The sequence below is a fragment of the Meleagris gallopavo genome, chromosome 12 (assembly GCF_000146605.3).
Source record: "Meleagris gallopavo isolate NT-WF06-2002-E0010 breed Aviagen turkey brand Nicholas breeding stock chromosome 12, Turkey_5.1, whole genome shotgun sequence".
NCBI lineage: Eukaryota > Metazoa > Chordata > Aves > Galliformes > Phasianidae > Meleagris > Meleagris gallopavo.
This window is the reverse complement of record NC_015022.2, coordinates 11,679,138-11,694,769: the sequence shown is the minus strand read 5'-3', so window position 1 is coordinate 11,694,769 and position 15,632 is coordinate 11,679,138. Positions and strand designations below refer to the sequence as shown.

General features: G+C 40.7%; 1 protein-coding gene across 4 annotated transcripts in view; it reads left to right on the top strand.

Annotated features, from left to right (window-relative positions):
• Positions 1-15,632, top strand: part of ARNT2 (aryl hydrocarbon receptor nuclear translocator 2) — a 77,997-nt gene that overhangs the window by 20,516 nt on the left and 41,849 nt on the right. For all 4 annotated transcript variants that reach the window (XM_010717467.3, XM_019619491.2, XM_010717466.3 and 1 more), the window contains one exon: positions 14,891-14,993. In XM_010717467.3, coding sequence (XP_010715769.1) covers positions 14,891-14,993 — 103 coding nt within the window. The remainder of the gene's footprint in view (positions 1-14,890; positions 14,994-15,632) is intronic.

Genomic DNA, 15,632 nt, shown 5'->3' with positions numbered 1-15,632 from the left:
AAAAAAAACACATCTTGTTTGTAGTTGTGAGCTCTTTGGCTTGCCTTATCATGGGGTTGCTTGAACTCCGTGCTAGCACAAGGAGAAGCAGGGAATAGTTACAGATCAGGAGAGGACAGGACTTGAGGAGTATTAAAAGCATATGCCAAACTGAAGTGGCTGTTTAAGTATGGACTTAAAACCGTGATGTCTTTGTGGAGTTAATTGCTTTCTCTATTTTTAACTCTCAGGATATGGGGAAGGATGGATAGTTTCTATTCCATTTTATTTCCTTGGAGATTTTATTCCCTGGAAATGGAACAGTTGTCTGCCTGTTTATTGTACATTAATTGCTAACACATTGTAGCAATGGGAAAGCTGAACTGTGGTGTGTGTGTATGGTTTGAAATGCTCTAGAAAAGACAGCAGCAGCTGAGACTTGACAGCAACAAACGGTCTTCCCAGGAAGCTTGTTTGTGTTATGGATGTGATTAATCAGAATGGGGTAGATATTCCAAGTAATAATGTATTTTCCCTTTTTGTTCCTGGAAACCTGCATCTGGGAAGAGCAAATCACTTTAAATATACACAAAATAAAACCAACAGTAGGATCCATTCACAAAGACATCTTTGTTATTAAGATTCACTGATGAAACTGATGGATGTTGGCTTAAGGATGCAGGTTCAGGGCTGGAGTTTGTGAACTGAGTGAGTAATGCACAGCATAACAGAGTCCCAGTACAAGCAGGAGCCTCTAAACTGCTGCAAAAAAAACAATATCTCTGATAGCACAGAACATAGAACTTAGAGTTAAGTAGTAAGAAAGACGACTTCTGAAAAATACCTCCATTCCATTTATTCCCCAAAAACTGGACTGAGGAACTATTGAATAAGGCCTGCTCAGGACACTCATGTTCAGCAGTCTTTACAGACTGTTTCGGCTGGGTAGCAAAGGGGTGCTGAAACTGTGTACCTGTGACAAGGAAAACCAGAACCTCCACAACTTTCGTTTTTCAAGTGATTTAAAAGTATGTAAGTCAGTTCAGTTGCTAACTGAAAAAGATTGAGGTTACTGCTGGACAGGACCACTATGCCAAGTTTAGTCTTGGCACAATATTTTATTGTCATATTTTATAAGTACAAAAAAGTAGAATTTTATGATGGAAATGGTGACTGAACACAGCAAAATTGAGCGGATAGGTATTATTTTAGAAGAGAAGACCACTGTGTGACAATTTGCAGTGATTCATGAGTACCATGGGAGTATGAGTCCAAATTAGTTGAACAGAGGATTGGATTGAGGAACCTGTCTCTAGAACCTTCAAGTAACGCCTAGTCTCCTAGTGGTGATTTCAGCAAATGCAGTTTTCTGTCCAGCTGCAGAGCTTGTTACTAAGGCCAGTTTGTACATGGAGCCACAAAAACCTGGTGTAGGTAGGAGTCAAATTGCCTGTAAAAAAGAAAAGCAATATTAAACTCGATAGAGGGTAATGCCAGAGACCAGTGGAGAAGCAAAGCGAAGCTTTCTAGGGCACTGAACAGATAGGAAATGCTCAATTAACAGTAGATCTCCATATGGGAGACAAGATTAGGAATAATTTCTCTTTACAACAGATGCATTTCCTGAAATTCAGCACAGGATTTTTTGTCTTGTACCTCCATGTCAACTTTCCAAATCTGATTTCCACTTGATCTTTCTTGAGAAGATTTCTTTCCACACACACTGGTAGCCTATGAATGCAAACATGGTTTTGATGCATGGTCAATATTTTGAACTCTGACTCATATTAATGAAAATCCAGATGATACAAAGAAGAGTTGGATGAAATCCTTACTTGGCTTTCCATGCAAAATTCTTTCAAGGGATTCAATAACTCACTTGAAAGATGCCCAAAAACTCAGCTCTGGCAAACAGAATGCCATTATGCCTTAAATGTGATTATCAACAGTGACAGTAAAACTCGTGATTAAGGAGAAAGTAATGCATTATCAAAACATTTGATGAATGGGATGACTTCTGCAGTGTATTGGCAATCCAGAGAGCTTCTCCAAATCCATTTTTGAAAATTAGGTCAACCCGTTTATTTAAAATATATCTGTATCTATTAGAGGTATCAGTGCCCAAAATTTTATACCAAAAATAAACTCTGTGTTCTGACAGATTTTCCCTGTTATCTTTCTGTACTTTGTGGAAATTAAGATACTTGCCAAAAATGGATGTTTTTGTAACTAGAGCTGTTAACATTCCTTGAAAAAGAAAAATTCCCTTTTGTTCAGATAAGTGTGTCCTCGTTGAGACACTTGACCAAAAATGATGAGTGGTAGTAAAACTTGTTTGGGAGTTTATTCTTTGGACTGTGCATCTGAAGAGTACATTTGTCAGAGGTTTATGCATCAGAAAGGCACTTTGCTTGTAGAGGGCTGTTTCAACTGGCAACTTTTTATTTACTTGTTTATTTTTACTTCTGTGATTTCTCTTAAGTGCGTGAACTCTAAACAGCTATCTGCCTCTGAGATGTGCCCAGCCCAGCAGCATAGGAAGGCAGAGTACAGAGAATTAAAACCAGACCTCAATACTAAGATTTTAACATCTTAGCACAGCATGAGTGACCTAGTAAGACTGCAAGCCTCTGGACAGGTAGAGAATGAGTTGAATTATTTTTTTGTTTTGTGTTTAGAGGGAATTAATAACTAAACGTGTCTCTCATTCTGGGATAAAACAGTGGTTCCATCATCAGATATTTTCACTTAACGTCAACGTCCTTGAAACGTAACAACCAGTAGGGGGAAGAGAAATGGCTATCAAGTGAATAATGTACAGGACAGCAGATAGGTGGAAGAGGAGGTTTCCATGTACATGAGATGTCCTGAAGTAGTTGTTCTCTGCAGGACAGCTTGAACCTTGATGCTTAATATTTTATGGGATTTTCCACCCACTCATCCACACCCACCCCCACACACCCACTTTATTCCGTGGAAGGGTGGAAGCCTGTCAGGGCTGTGCCAGAATTACTGCACCTGCAGGGGAAGGGAACAGACATTTTTGGAAAAAAAAAGCTCTTGCATTGTCTATCTGCTGTTTCAGAATGTGAGTTCTTGGAGCATACCGGCATGGTCATGTATGGAATGTGTGACTGGTTCATGTGAACTGAGTATTTCACATTTGAGACTGGTTTTACTGTAGAAAAAGATAGTTCTGGCAAGAAATCTTCTTGTCTTTAAAACTCATAAACAATTCTGCTCATTGCAGACAGCTACCAAATCTCCACGTGATACCTGTTTTTCAGTGAAGTTCTGTGGTCCCACCGGCATTGCAGAGAATGAAGAAGATGTTTCAGATGTAAGACTTTCCATTCATGCCAGCTGACTGCTGTGCCGTTTTTCCACAGAAAAACATCTGCTCACAACTTTGTGGACTTTTTGTTCTGGTAGCAAGAAGGTCAAAGCGTACCAGCCAGTGATGGCATTGGAACTTGGGCAGTGTCATGCACAGGAATGAGTGGATTTTGGGCTTTAGTCCTTAGTTCATCTGATTTTTACATATGGGATGAAGGAAGTGAGTGTTTGCTTCCCATTCAGTTAGCAGGCAGATGACTTAGTACGGTAGATGCTGAGGAGCAGGAAACAAGCATGCTGTGCATGTACGGCATGTACATCTTGAATATCCCACTGATGTGGCTAAAAGTGATGCCCAGTGCCTCTCACTGTATTTCCAGCTTCTCTTCTGTTGATGTTTGGTTTGATCTACGGCAGTTTGCCAGCTTAGTGGGTAAATGAGATTTGAACCTGTGAACCTGCTGGCATCTAGAAGGAAAACAAGGAAAGTTTTAAACATCCTGTGCATAACGTTAGTTGTATGAGACTTAATGTTTCCTTTCCAATGGATTGCCATGTTTTTCAGTTGAAGTGAATGGAAAAAATCCTTCATTCGTTTGTGGCTGTGAGCAGTGCCTGTGGTTGCGTGGTCTTACAGGGGTAAAGCAGAGTCCGGAATTTGGGTTTTTTTGTTAATCATGTGATAAAAAGAGGATTCTAGGGCCATTCCTACCCCTTGACACACTAGACAATACCACAGAAACAGAAGAACCAAGTCAGCTCTCAAAAATAGTTACTTTTATATGATCGTATTTTAAATGTATGGTACATTTAATCTCACTAACTTATTCCAAGAGAATTTTGTTTTGCTTTGGTCTCAGGGGGTGAAGAAAAAAAATCCCCAAAGTTGGGAGAAGCCAGCTATGCATAAAACAGTTCATAAAGCAACTCCTACACAAACACTGTGACCCAGTGGTCTCCCTGCTGCTGAGGCACTCAGATTGGGCGGATAGTGCTGGAGGGAAGACTAGTGATAGTAAATCGAATTTTAAAAATGACTTTGCTAATTTTAATGGTTGTTTAAAGCAGTTAATACCTGTTTTTACAGTACAAATAAGGAAGCAACTTTGGGCTAGTATTCTGAGACAGATGTCTTACACCTGAATACCATTAGGAAATACTTTTAGGGTGGATTTTCAGGTGCTTGGGCATGCATGTGCAAGTGGGTTTTGTGGTTTGTATTTCGCTTTAGTCCTCACCATGAGTTTCTCACTTGAAAACTGCCATATGCTTAGGTCTGTTATCACAGATGTTTGACTGGATTGTTTTCAGTTGCTGGGTTTTAAGGTTTTTGGTTTCTTTTTGAATGTTCAAGAATTTATTCAGCCTGCTCTGTTTTGTTATGATGAAATATATGGAGTTAGCAATTTTTCTGCTTTGGAAAAAGGCTAGTGTTTTACAAATATCTTACCAAAATGTTCAACTTAGCACATTGCCACTAAGGCAGTCTGCGTGTGCTTCTTGCAGCCCACTGTAAGTCTTGGATTCCTCAGTGGACACTCCCCAATGCTGGAAGGGTACAGTACTGTCCTTATCATCTGCCCTGTGGAGAACCAGCTTTTCCTTCAGTCTAATTTGTCTGCTGTGCTGCCTCAGTTAAGCTAATACAATGCACTACAATATTTTGTTATTGTGTGATGAGTCCTAGCTTAGAGAGGAGCACTGCCTCAAAGAGAGTCTTCCACCCCAAGCTTTAAGCAGAGAGTAACTGCCTTACCCACGCTGCTGGCATCTTTCCCTCTTACCTCAAGCTCTCCTACTTCATAGCGAAGGGACAGCAGTGGTTGGACTTCCACGTTCTTCTACCTTTCCCACCAGCTTGCTGGGACCATGGCACCACTTGCCTTCACTGTCCTGCTGTGGGGAGGGAAATCCTTCCATACACTGGCACACAGCTAGCACAGTGACGTGGCCCACTGGCAGTTTTCTGTGGTTTGATTCCCTGGGAGGTGGTGAAGTTGCTGTCCCTGAAAGTATTCAGAAACCATGGAGATGTGGCTCTGAGGGACGTGGTTTAGTAAGCATGGGGAGGATGGTTTGGCAGTTGGACTGGGTGATCTTAGTGGTCTATTCCAACCTTAATGATTCTACAATTCCACGGTCCTATGGTCTGTTCTACTGTAATGCCTTAGATCTGCACTTAAATCACTGAATGTACTCTTCTTTCTGCTTTCATAGCATGGAAACTCATGTAACTCATGTCCTGAATTTTCAAGAAGATAAAAAGTGTAATGTTTTGTCACATAAACCTCGTTTTAACTGAACTAAAGGAATAGCCGGCAGCTTCCCTGAGCCTTTTGTTTTCCTCCTGCTCTCTAACCCTCCTTCTTTTGTTTAAATTTAGTTCCATCCACAGCAGATATCTCATAAAATCATCCAGCTTTCATCATTTATTTCCTTCAATGGACTGTTCCATCATATGCCACTGACTCATGGAACTGCCCATAACCTAATTTTAAAACGAGATTATACTAATTTTTTCTAATACAGCATATATTCCAGTTATTTGACTTTGATAATGAAATACAAGTCACTCAGAATGCAAGAAGCTGAAGCTTTTTTGGCGAAGTGTATTTGAGTAGGGCTTTCTGCTGAGCATTCAAGTGAAACATTGTTTAATTTAAAAACTACTTAGAAGCTTTATGTGTTTGTTTATTGTGTACATGTGAATGGTAAAAGAATAAATTATGTTTTTAGAATTAGTTTGGATGCCTCTGCTAATGGTGGAGTAACTGGTTCTGGGGTTTTAGATTCTTGTTGTAGAAAGTCTGCTTTGTCTTTTGAGGAACTTTGTATCTTGGATCACTGGCAGGCCTAAGCATGATGCTTTTCTCCATCTCCTTCAAATATATCTGATAGCTGTCATGAATGCTGCTGCAGCTGCCCAGCTCATGGAGCCATGAGCTTGGTGATACTTCCTTGTTTAAAAGTACCTACAAAGATCAGAGCACAGCTGTGTAAGACCTTTCCCAACCCTATAAGAACATAATGATTCTGCTAAGTAAGTTTGAAAAGACAGTACAAGGATGGAAATCAGGGAATCACCATCCCAATTTACAGGGAGGGTACTGGAAATAGAGATGACTAGGGACAGCTCACACATCTGAATGGCCTTGCAGAAGTCATTCTATTTAGCATGCTGAATGCTTCCCATACATAAGATAACTCTTGTTGATTGTCCCAGATGCACTTAGTCATTAAAATGTTTTTGAATTTCTTATGTTATAACTTAACTTTCCACATGTGCTTTGAATTATTAGCTTGTTTTTTTCTCCAGTTTTTCCAGGTCCCTCAACAGAGAAACTTGCATGTGATCTCTAACACTATTCCTTCAAATATTCCCTTAATTCAACTGCGTGGCTCAAAAGTGCACATAGTTTCCTTTTTAATTTGATTAAAAGGATGCATATTTGCCTGACACTGTGGAGAATTACATGATGCAGACTGCTTAGTCAAACATGAGGGCAGGCACAGCAGAGACCTTTTGGCCTCGTGAGTTTTCATAAGAACAAGTTGTATTAGGCAAACAGCTGTGTAATGTGAGGGGTTTCTTATTAAAAAACAAGGGGGGGGGGAGGGAGAAGGCTTTTCAATTTCCCTTAGCCTGGTCAGTGTCTTCAGTTAGTAAGTAGGAGACAGATGGATTTGTAAAAATAGCTACATTTCAACTGCATTACTACTACGACTTTTTTTTTCCTTTAACTTTGATTGCTGCTGGTTGGATCTGTTCTTCATTCTATTGTAAGAATGTCATAACTTTACTCTAATGCTTATACAACGCCTTTAGCAATTAGATGATGTAAACCTTATTACCACTAGAGAGGTTCAAATAGTCCCCCTGAGAAGCTAGGCCAGTGAGAAAAATGACTTTGATGGTTTATATTTATAAGTGGAATATTATCCATCATTAAGGGATAGGTAGTTCAGGAATTTTTTCATGAGTGAAGAGGGAAAAACGAGCAATGGAGAGCATTTCCTGCTTCTAAATAGCAACATGAACATCGAGTATTTGATTTAGGTGAAATATATTTTCCTTATTTAGGTAATTCATTTCAAATTCTATACTGCTAGACCAAGAGGTTATCACTGGATATGAAACCAGATAAATCAGCCGCCCAGCCTGTGGTCTTCTCTTGGAAGTGTGATCATGTACATTTCTCATTTAAGCTGATTATGTCCCGATAAGCACATAGTCATTGTGAGATTTTATGGAATTTCTGAGAACCACTGTAGATTATGTAATTGAGAATTATTATCTACAGCTACAGTGCGTAGAGAACACATACTGCTTATGTGAGCTTGGGCTCTGCACTTCCTGCTGCTGGCTGACTGCAGGCAAGAGGAAATGTTCTCTTGCGCTTCAGTTTTTTCATCTTTCATAGGAATAAAAGCATGGATCTCCTTTGGAATTCACTTTGCTTGCTAACAAGATGTACGTGCTCACAGCCAGTTACTCATTCTATATATTGATGTATTTATGTGTATTAGTGACACTTTGTAATGTAGTTGGATGAAGAGTGGGATCTGATGCTGCTTCCTGGTGCACCTGTGAGAGTAGTGAAGCCCACGGCTGTGAAAGCTAAAGCAGACTCCTAATAACTGTGTGAAAGGCACTGTCATCTTCAGAGCAAGTGCAACTGCATTTTATCCCTGCCATCCCACAAGCTGCTTGGTTGATACATGTGCAGGATAATGACAGCTGGGAAGCCCTGTGTGGTCCCTGACTTTGTTCCAGGCTGTGTAGGGCTGGCTGATTTATCACTTCTGCGGTGTTCTCAAGGGATGTTGGTATATCATCATCCCTGTGGCTCTGTTCTTCTAGATGTCTGTGGTTATTTTGCATGGCATACTGTGCAGGCTTGCCCACACAGCTCTCTTAAGCCACGTTCCAGCTGGATGCCTACACTTGATCTCCAAATACTCCCTATTTTCTACATTAAATGGCAGATGGGACAATGTCAGGAAGGACTACAGCTTGTTCCTCTACATCTCCAGCTACAAGACTCCACACACACCTTTTTCTGTGTACCTGAGAATTTCCAAGTCCTGGAAACACTGCTGTGGTGGTTGTGCCTCATTTCGCTTTGCTCAGTACGCTCTTGTTCCACACTTCTGGTTCTACTATGCCTTCTCTATGCCCTGCTCCACCTAGCTGCCCCTCCAGCCCTCCCAGTCCTATTGGAGACGTGAGGAGAGACCGGAACCAGCACGTATTTCTTTCATCCACCTCTGCCTGCTGCTGTCACCGTCCTTTTCAGTAAAACCTGATGGTTAAAGCTGCTTTGCATTGAGCCTGTTGGATGCCAGAAGATCCCAGCAGAGGTTGCACCAGGGCAGGAAGTCCCATTCAGCAGAAGAGAGAGAAATAGCAGTAGTGGTGTACAGCTGTGCAGGTGGGGTGAAATCTCCTGTCGTGAGTTCCCATCACCTGCACAGTCAGACCAGCTGGGACACAAGGCTGGGATGTGTGCATGGGGATGCACTGCCAGATGCCTTCTGGGCAGAATCCAAAGGCTCCACCCAGACCCTCACCTACTTTCCATGTGTGAATTTAAACTATGTGCACACTTGAACAGTGCAGCTACAGTACTTATAATGTATAAATCTGAAATGTGAAAGAGAAGAGCCTCCAGTCTGCTGTGAACTCATCTGTTCTGTGTCATTACAATCCTGGCAGCAGTTCCACGTGGCCGTGCTGCATCTGATTCAGGAGAAAGTGAGTGTGCTAGGGAATGGCTCTGCCTGCATGCCTGGGTTGTTTGTGGCAGGGCATTTTGGTGAATGAGTTAAGCATCACGAGTTGGCAAATGTTTTGTAAAAACAACCTCATCAAGCTCTTTATTCTGAACTGTGCATTCTTTGTGGCTTCTCTGTGTATTTTAAAAGCTGTGAAGAATTGGTGTTTTTGTCACAGGTTTAAAAGATGATTAACTGTTCAGTGAATATGAAGTAGTAGTGTTAAAATAAACACCAGATTATCAGGCACTGCCGATGAGATCTGTGCTGTAGCCACTGACGTGAGTGAGGGGAATGCTGCAAGTGTTGTTCCTATCTTTGTGTTGAGCTGGAGAAGGGATGCTTCCTTCTTAGAAGGTACTTGGGTGACCAGCAGTGAATTTCTGAGCTGTGGCATTTCCTCTCAATCTGCATGTATACTGTTTTATTTGTATATTGTGAGCCACCTCTGGTTTTTATGAACATGATTTCCTGGAGGGAGAGCCAGTTTTGATTCTCAGCCTATTCTTAGGTCATCTGTGATTTTATTTTATTTTATGTTGAGATCCACAGGGTAGAAGCTTATTTATTAAACTTAATAGAGCTTAGACCACTCGCTGAGATGCATTAAATATGAGATACAGTTGTATCCCTTACCATTATAATGGTATGAATTTTCAAAGTTTTTTCTTTTAATTGTCGAATTAATACAGAATAATTGGTTTGCTCTGTCATGAGCTTACTGAGAGTAATTTAATGTAAATAGATCAATTTTCGGCCGTTTTAGCTTCTTACTGAAAATATTTTGTTTATATATTCGTAATGCATCTCTTGTTTTCAAGAAGAGTTCTGCCAGCTGGTAGCTCACTTGGTGTAAAGCTGAGTGTTCAGCAGTAGTTGGTGAATATGTGCAAACTGCTATCAAGGAGGGGAAGGAGTCGGTCTTCTGGACTTTGATTGCTTGTCCAAAGCAGCAGCCAGCATCTTGTATTTGTTCATTTGCAAGGTTGGGCTTCTGTGTGATGGGGTTGCAGCTGATAGCTTTAGTCAAGAACACCTCTCTGCTGCTACTTTCTGAAAGCTTCGCGTACTGGTAGCATCAACACAGAATAAGTCTTTTGTTTTCTGACATTTCAGCTTACGTTTGGATCTGTGTTCAGAAGCCTCAGTACTTTGACCATCAGTATTCTTTTGGTTTTAATTATTTCCTCTTGTTTTCCTGTGTCCCTGTCTTGCTTTTTCCGTTTTCGTAGTAAGATAGAGAGGTTTTTAGTTTTCATAAGGATTTTTTTGGTGCAGTATTCCTGTGTTCTGTTTGTCTTCCCTGAGTAGCCTGTGGAGTATTCTTGATGAGCACAAAGGTATCTTTTGTTATTTTGTCCAAACCAAACTTAGCTTATCCTTCATTTTATTTTGCCTGGAAAGAAGTATGCAGACAATCCAGTGGCAGAGAATAATTATGAAATGTCTTTGTCCTGCAAAGAGCAAGTTGGATACTATAACAGCATGAGTTTGCTGGGCTGCTGAAGGCTATTCTGTTGAGGGCAAGGTGAGACTCCTTACATTAAGATTTTTTTCCTTACTAACTCTGAGATTCTATGCAAGACATCAGTTCTTCTACTCTCATGAGTTAGAGGAAGATGGAAAATTGTATTGTGAACTTTACTAACCATTTTTTTGTGTGCATGATGCCAAAATATTTGGAAGTGAATGCTAGTTGCTTTTTGTTGCAAACCAGGGATATTTCCTTACTGCAAACTCCAGCCCTGAAGCTGGATACCATACCATTGTTTTTGAGGCAGACATTCACAAAGCTACTTGCACAGAGCTCATTTGCAGAAGAATGCTCTCACATAACAGGCCCTTCTTTCTAATTACAGGCTGTGGGATTCTTAGGAACTAGAAACCCAACAGGGAAAGCATTTGTGATAGAATTAGGTGTTGATGTCTGTGGAGCTTTGATTCCACCAAAAAAAGAACTGAAAGACTAATAAACAACAGACTGTGTTTGATAATCAGGCTATAAAGCCTAGCATGCAGTGCTTATCCGTGAAGGAACAAATTTCTAGCAGTCTGGTGCTATTGTATAAAACTGGATTTGAGCCAGACTTCCAGATTTAAAACCCCTTGAACTCCAGTAGGCCCCGACCAGTCCTTGGCTTAGGTTCATCTCAACCATTGCAAGCACAGAAAAGATATTTGGACATTCGCAGTAACAACTGAAGGTTGCTGAAGGGAGGAAAATACATCCATGATCTATTGACTATTTGCACATACGAGGGCTTTGTTACTACCAATTTGAGCATTTGTCCTCTTGATAGCTTTTAGAGCATCTTTGGAAACACACTGCAACATGACACTAAAGGGAATGTTCCAGGCATGGGTCCTACCACACTGTTTGAATTGGTTGCTAGCTGTTTTCTCCAGTGGGAGAGCTTAGCTTTACTTGACTTCTCTAATTTTACCCCAGTAATTAATCTCTTGCACATTGTCCTCAACTATGTTGCCCACTCTTACCGCCCTTTCCTGTTGTGGTCATCAACTTCCTTGGATACATGATGGGTTCTTGCTCAGAAGCCGATTGGAGTATTACAGGTTTAAGCAGTACTGCCAAGAGGGTGAGTGTGGTCTCTGATGGATAATTTCAATAAATGGTCAATTATATCCAGACTAACTCGATTTATGTGTTGGATTAATAAGCTTGTGGTCATTTATTTGCTTTCACTTTTGCAGCAGAGTAAACTGGTTTTCTCTAAATTGTGCAGCTGCTGCAAATAGTAATAAGATGGCAGTGTCAGACACTCATTCTGCTCTTGCTGTGTCTGAGGGTTGTCGCTGAAGCTGGAGAGGAGAGAAGTTTAATGTGAAAGAGAACTACGTGCAATTACCCATTTATGTGGAGCTCACTGGGGGATTCAGCTGCGGGTGGCAGTGAATTGCATTTCCCTTTTAAAATTGCTCCACTTAAACTAGAAGAAGAAAAGGGGCAAAAAGTGCACATGTGCACTGTTCAGTTAGAGGAAGTTGTCAGAGCATCCTGAAATATTTCTCACAGGACTATAATTACCAACTTTTATATCAGATATATGTTGTACAGGTGTCCTGTGGAGAAACCTAAGTGAGTATTTATCACCAAGGAGGCAGCAGTAGTGTACAGGTTAAGGGCACACAGATTGGAATATTTTATGGCTCTGTGACAGAGCTGTCATGGCAGCGTACCATCTCCATGAGCCAAACTGCGTATGTGGAATGAAGTTGTGATTTAAGTCAGTGTAGGACCCACTGAGACCCATTGTGTGACAGCTGCCGTGAGTTGTGGGTGATGCTAAAGCAGGTAGAAGGTGATTTTTCTAACTCTGTGCTGGCAGAAGTGGAGTCCTGTTTGCAGAGTCAAGTGTGGAGCGACTGAGGAGACCTGAGAGAAGATGTGGCTGTGGCTTGAGACCAGGCCTTGTGTTGTTGCAGCTGCAGACTTCTGCAGCCTTAGGAAGTTGTCATGGATATTTTGGTACAACTCCAGCTTATCCTGACTTCACTCTTATCTGTCTGCGCTTCTTCAGGATTGCCTGGTAAAAGCTACATGCTGTAAGTCGCAGTCGAAAGTGCAGATAGGCTTTTAGAGCAGTTTGCATGAAGTTAAACTGAGAAAGGATAATGCTGTGTGTCAGAATTGTCATCACTGAACACACAAGCTCTGCAAACAGGGAAGGTTCTTAGCAGTGGTTGGTGTGTCCGCAATGCTGTGGACAGGCAGAGAGAATATTAGACGGTTCCTTTATCCCAAACCAGCATTTACCTGTGATATTGTAGCCATGCTGGTCACAAACCCATATCAATATCATAGCAAGTTGTCACTATGTTTCCTCTCCCAGAGATGCTCTGCACACCTGATGTCCTCGGTATTGACATCTTGAAGCTGTGATAGAGCTAAGAGCTGTGTAACAACATGCTTAGGAGATGCCTCTTCTCCCAGGGATGCTGGCTGCTTTGAGCTGAACCAAAAGCTTTGTTCTTCATCTATTCTACTACAGTTCTCCATGTTTTTAAGAGAATTTGGGCATTAGCTTCTAATGATACATGTCGCAAATTATCTATTCTTTATCAGTATGTCAGTTGGCTATGTGTTGTTACAGCACACATGGCAGACTACTGAAACAAACTGCTGAGATAACTGTGTCATACCTATGTACCAAACACTTCTCTGACTCATACCCCCACCCTCACCGTCCCCTGCAGTGATGCTGTAAGCCAGTGCAAAATTTAGACCACTATTTGTTATCTGATACATATTTCTAAGACACTGCTAAACAAAGTTGAGTTTAAAAACTCTGATTTTCTTGCTGGGGATTGCACTCTTGCCAAAGCAGTTCATGTCAGCAGTTTTAAGCTTAGCAGCCACATAGTTCTGAAATGTATTTATAGATGATTTTGAGAAAAAAAAAAATGATATATTCCCATTAGCTGTTTGGGCTACATTTATATTACTGCTTTTTGATTATTGGTATCACATTTATGAATTTGTTTTGGAATGAAGAAAAAACAAAGTGCGCAGAAAACAACTCTTCTTTTGTTTATGTGCATCACAAATTTAATGTGTTTAATGAGAAAAATACTTTTAGTGGCTTGCTTTGGCCTGCATCCTCACATGGACAGCACGTATTCTAATCTTTAAGCTACTTTGCAAGGACTTCATTTCCGTTCTTGGATGGAGGTAAATACTTGGTTAAAATAATTCTGCAGTGCGTATGGTTGGCAGTAGAATTACTTCAGAACTGAATTTTTGGACAGAGACTCTGAAGTAAATGTGGTGAGGAAGACTTTGGCTGTATTCTGTATGATTTCTCCAGTTCAGCACAGAGTGCATATCTTGCTATAAATTTGCCTATTGTTCTATCTTAGTGAAGGCTTTACAGCTGGTGGCCATGATTTAGTTGTCTAGCAGCTGTTTCAGTGCATTTCTCTTGCCCGCTGGAATTGTTGTGGCTTTATCCAGCCCTGAAGCATTGTGGAACTGGGACAGTGATTCATTTCTAGTCCGTTTGTAGTCCATGTTAGTACTGTGCAAGATTAGGTGTTCATCTGTTAATAATTGAGCTGTAGTCACAGAAGTCAGTTCTATCTACTCTTTAGTGACATGCAGTAGGAACCCAGGCGATAGCCAGACAGTGCTGCTGCTGATCTAAAGCTTTCTGTAGTAACCACTGCTTTCTGCATTGTTAGGAGAGTGCAAAGATTAAGCCATGCTACTGCTCTGTTACCTTCATTTTTATTTTTCTAAGGACCTCCTTCAAGTTACTGTAGGAGCATCACCCCATCTCTGCCCCATCTGTCATTATTTCTATGTCCCTCACTGAGGGGGAAACCTTGATGTTATGTATTCTTCACCATCATTATAGCCCTGCATCTCTGAGGTGTTGTTATGATGGGTGTTCTGGATAGACAAGGCAAAGCAGCTGTCAGGGAAATGGTGCACGTTGCTTTATCTGCAGTTCTGGGAAGGACTGGAGCAAGCAGATCAAGTCAAAAAGCTATTCTTGCTGTCGTCATCTTCTCTGTCTCCAGACATTTGACCCTGTCTTAACAGTTGGTTTTAGGCTAGATAGAAAAGAAAAAAAAATAAATAAATTATGACTCAGCTTCACTGAGACTGTTAGTTAAGCCAGCACATAACAGATGTGAGACAGGCTTTTTGGTAGGCTTTTTTTTTTCCCTCCTAAATAGGCTAATGGCATTAAGTTTATGAGTGTATTGTCATCTTCTTTTGTAGTAAATGGGTTTAAATTTATGTACTAAATGTCACTTCCTTTCCTGGCTTTTCTAGGACGAATCCTGGACTTGAAGACTGGAACAGTAAAGAAAGAGGGTCAGCAGTCCTCAATGAGAATGTGCATGGGATCAAGACGCTCTTTCATTTGCAGAATGAGGTGTGTATATACCTGGTATTCCTGTTGTGATATTCTCAGATTACAGACTTCAAATATTTTGTTGCTCTCTTCTGACCTTGTTTGGAGACTGAAGCTGAAGTGACATGTTCCAATTAAGCATTTCCAGAATGCTTACTTGCGTAACTCTAGTAAAACTGAAACTTGTTTTTCCTTATGATTAATGGCAAAGCAATACTTCATTTGTGTTGCAGTTATTTTTTTTCAATGTGGAATGTTGTATGCTTTCCCCAGAGACCCTCATGACAACTTCACCCCTGGCATGTAAGCAGTTGTCTCTTCAGGTCAAATTATTTGAATCAATACTTTGGGAACAGAGCTTTTGCAAGTTTAATGAAAACCCAACTTTGTGTGTTTTTCTTCAAGAAACCAATAATATTAAAAGAATTTTGAAGACAAACAGGAATTCAGCTGCATTTTTGCCAGCTATGGAAGAATTAACCTAAGCCTGGTATGAATTAACTGGATGTCAGCTAGTTGATTCTAGATACATGAGTAATTGTTAAAGGGTTTTATTTTGAAATTTTCCACCTTCTCCTGTGTTGCCTGGGCTTCTTGAGAGGTCTGCCTGCCCAATGGTTCTGATGTTTTCTGTGCAAACAGGATAACTGTGTCTGGTTA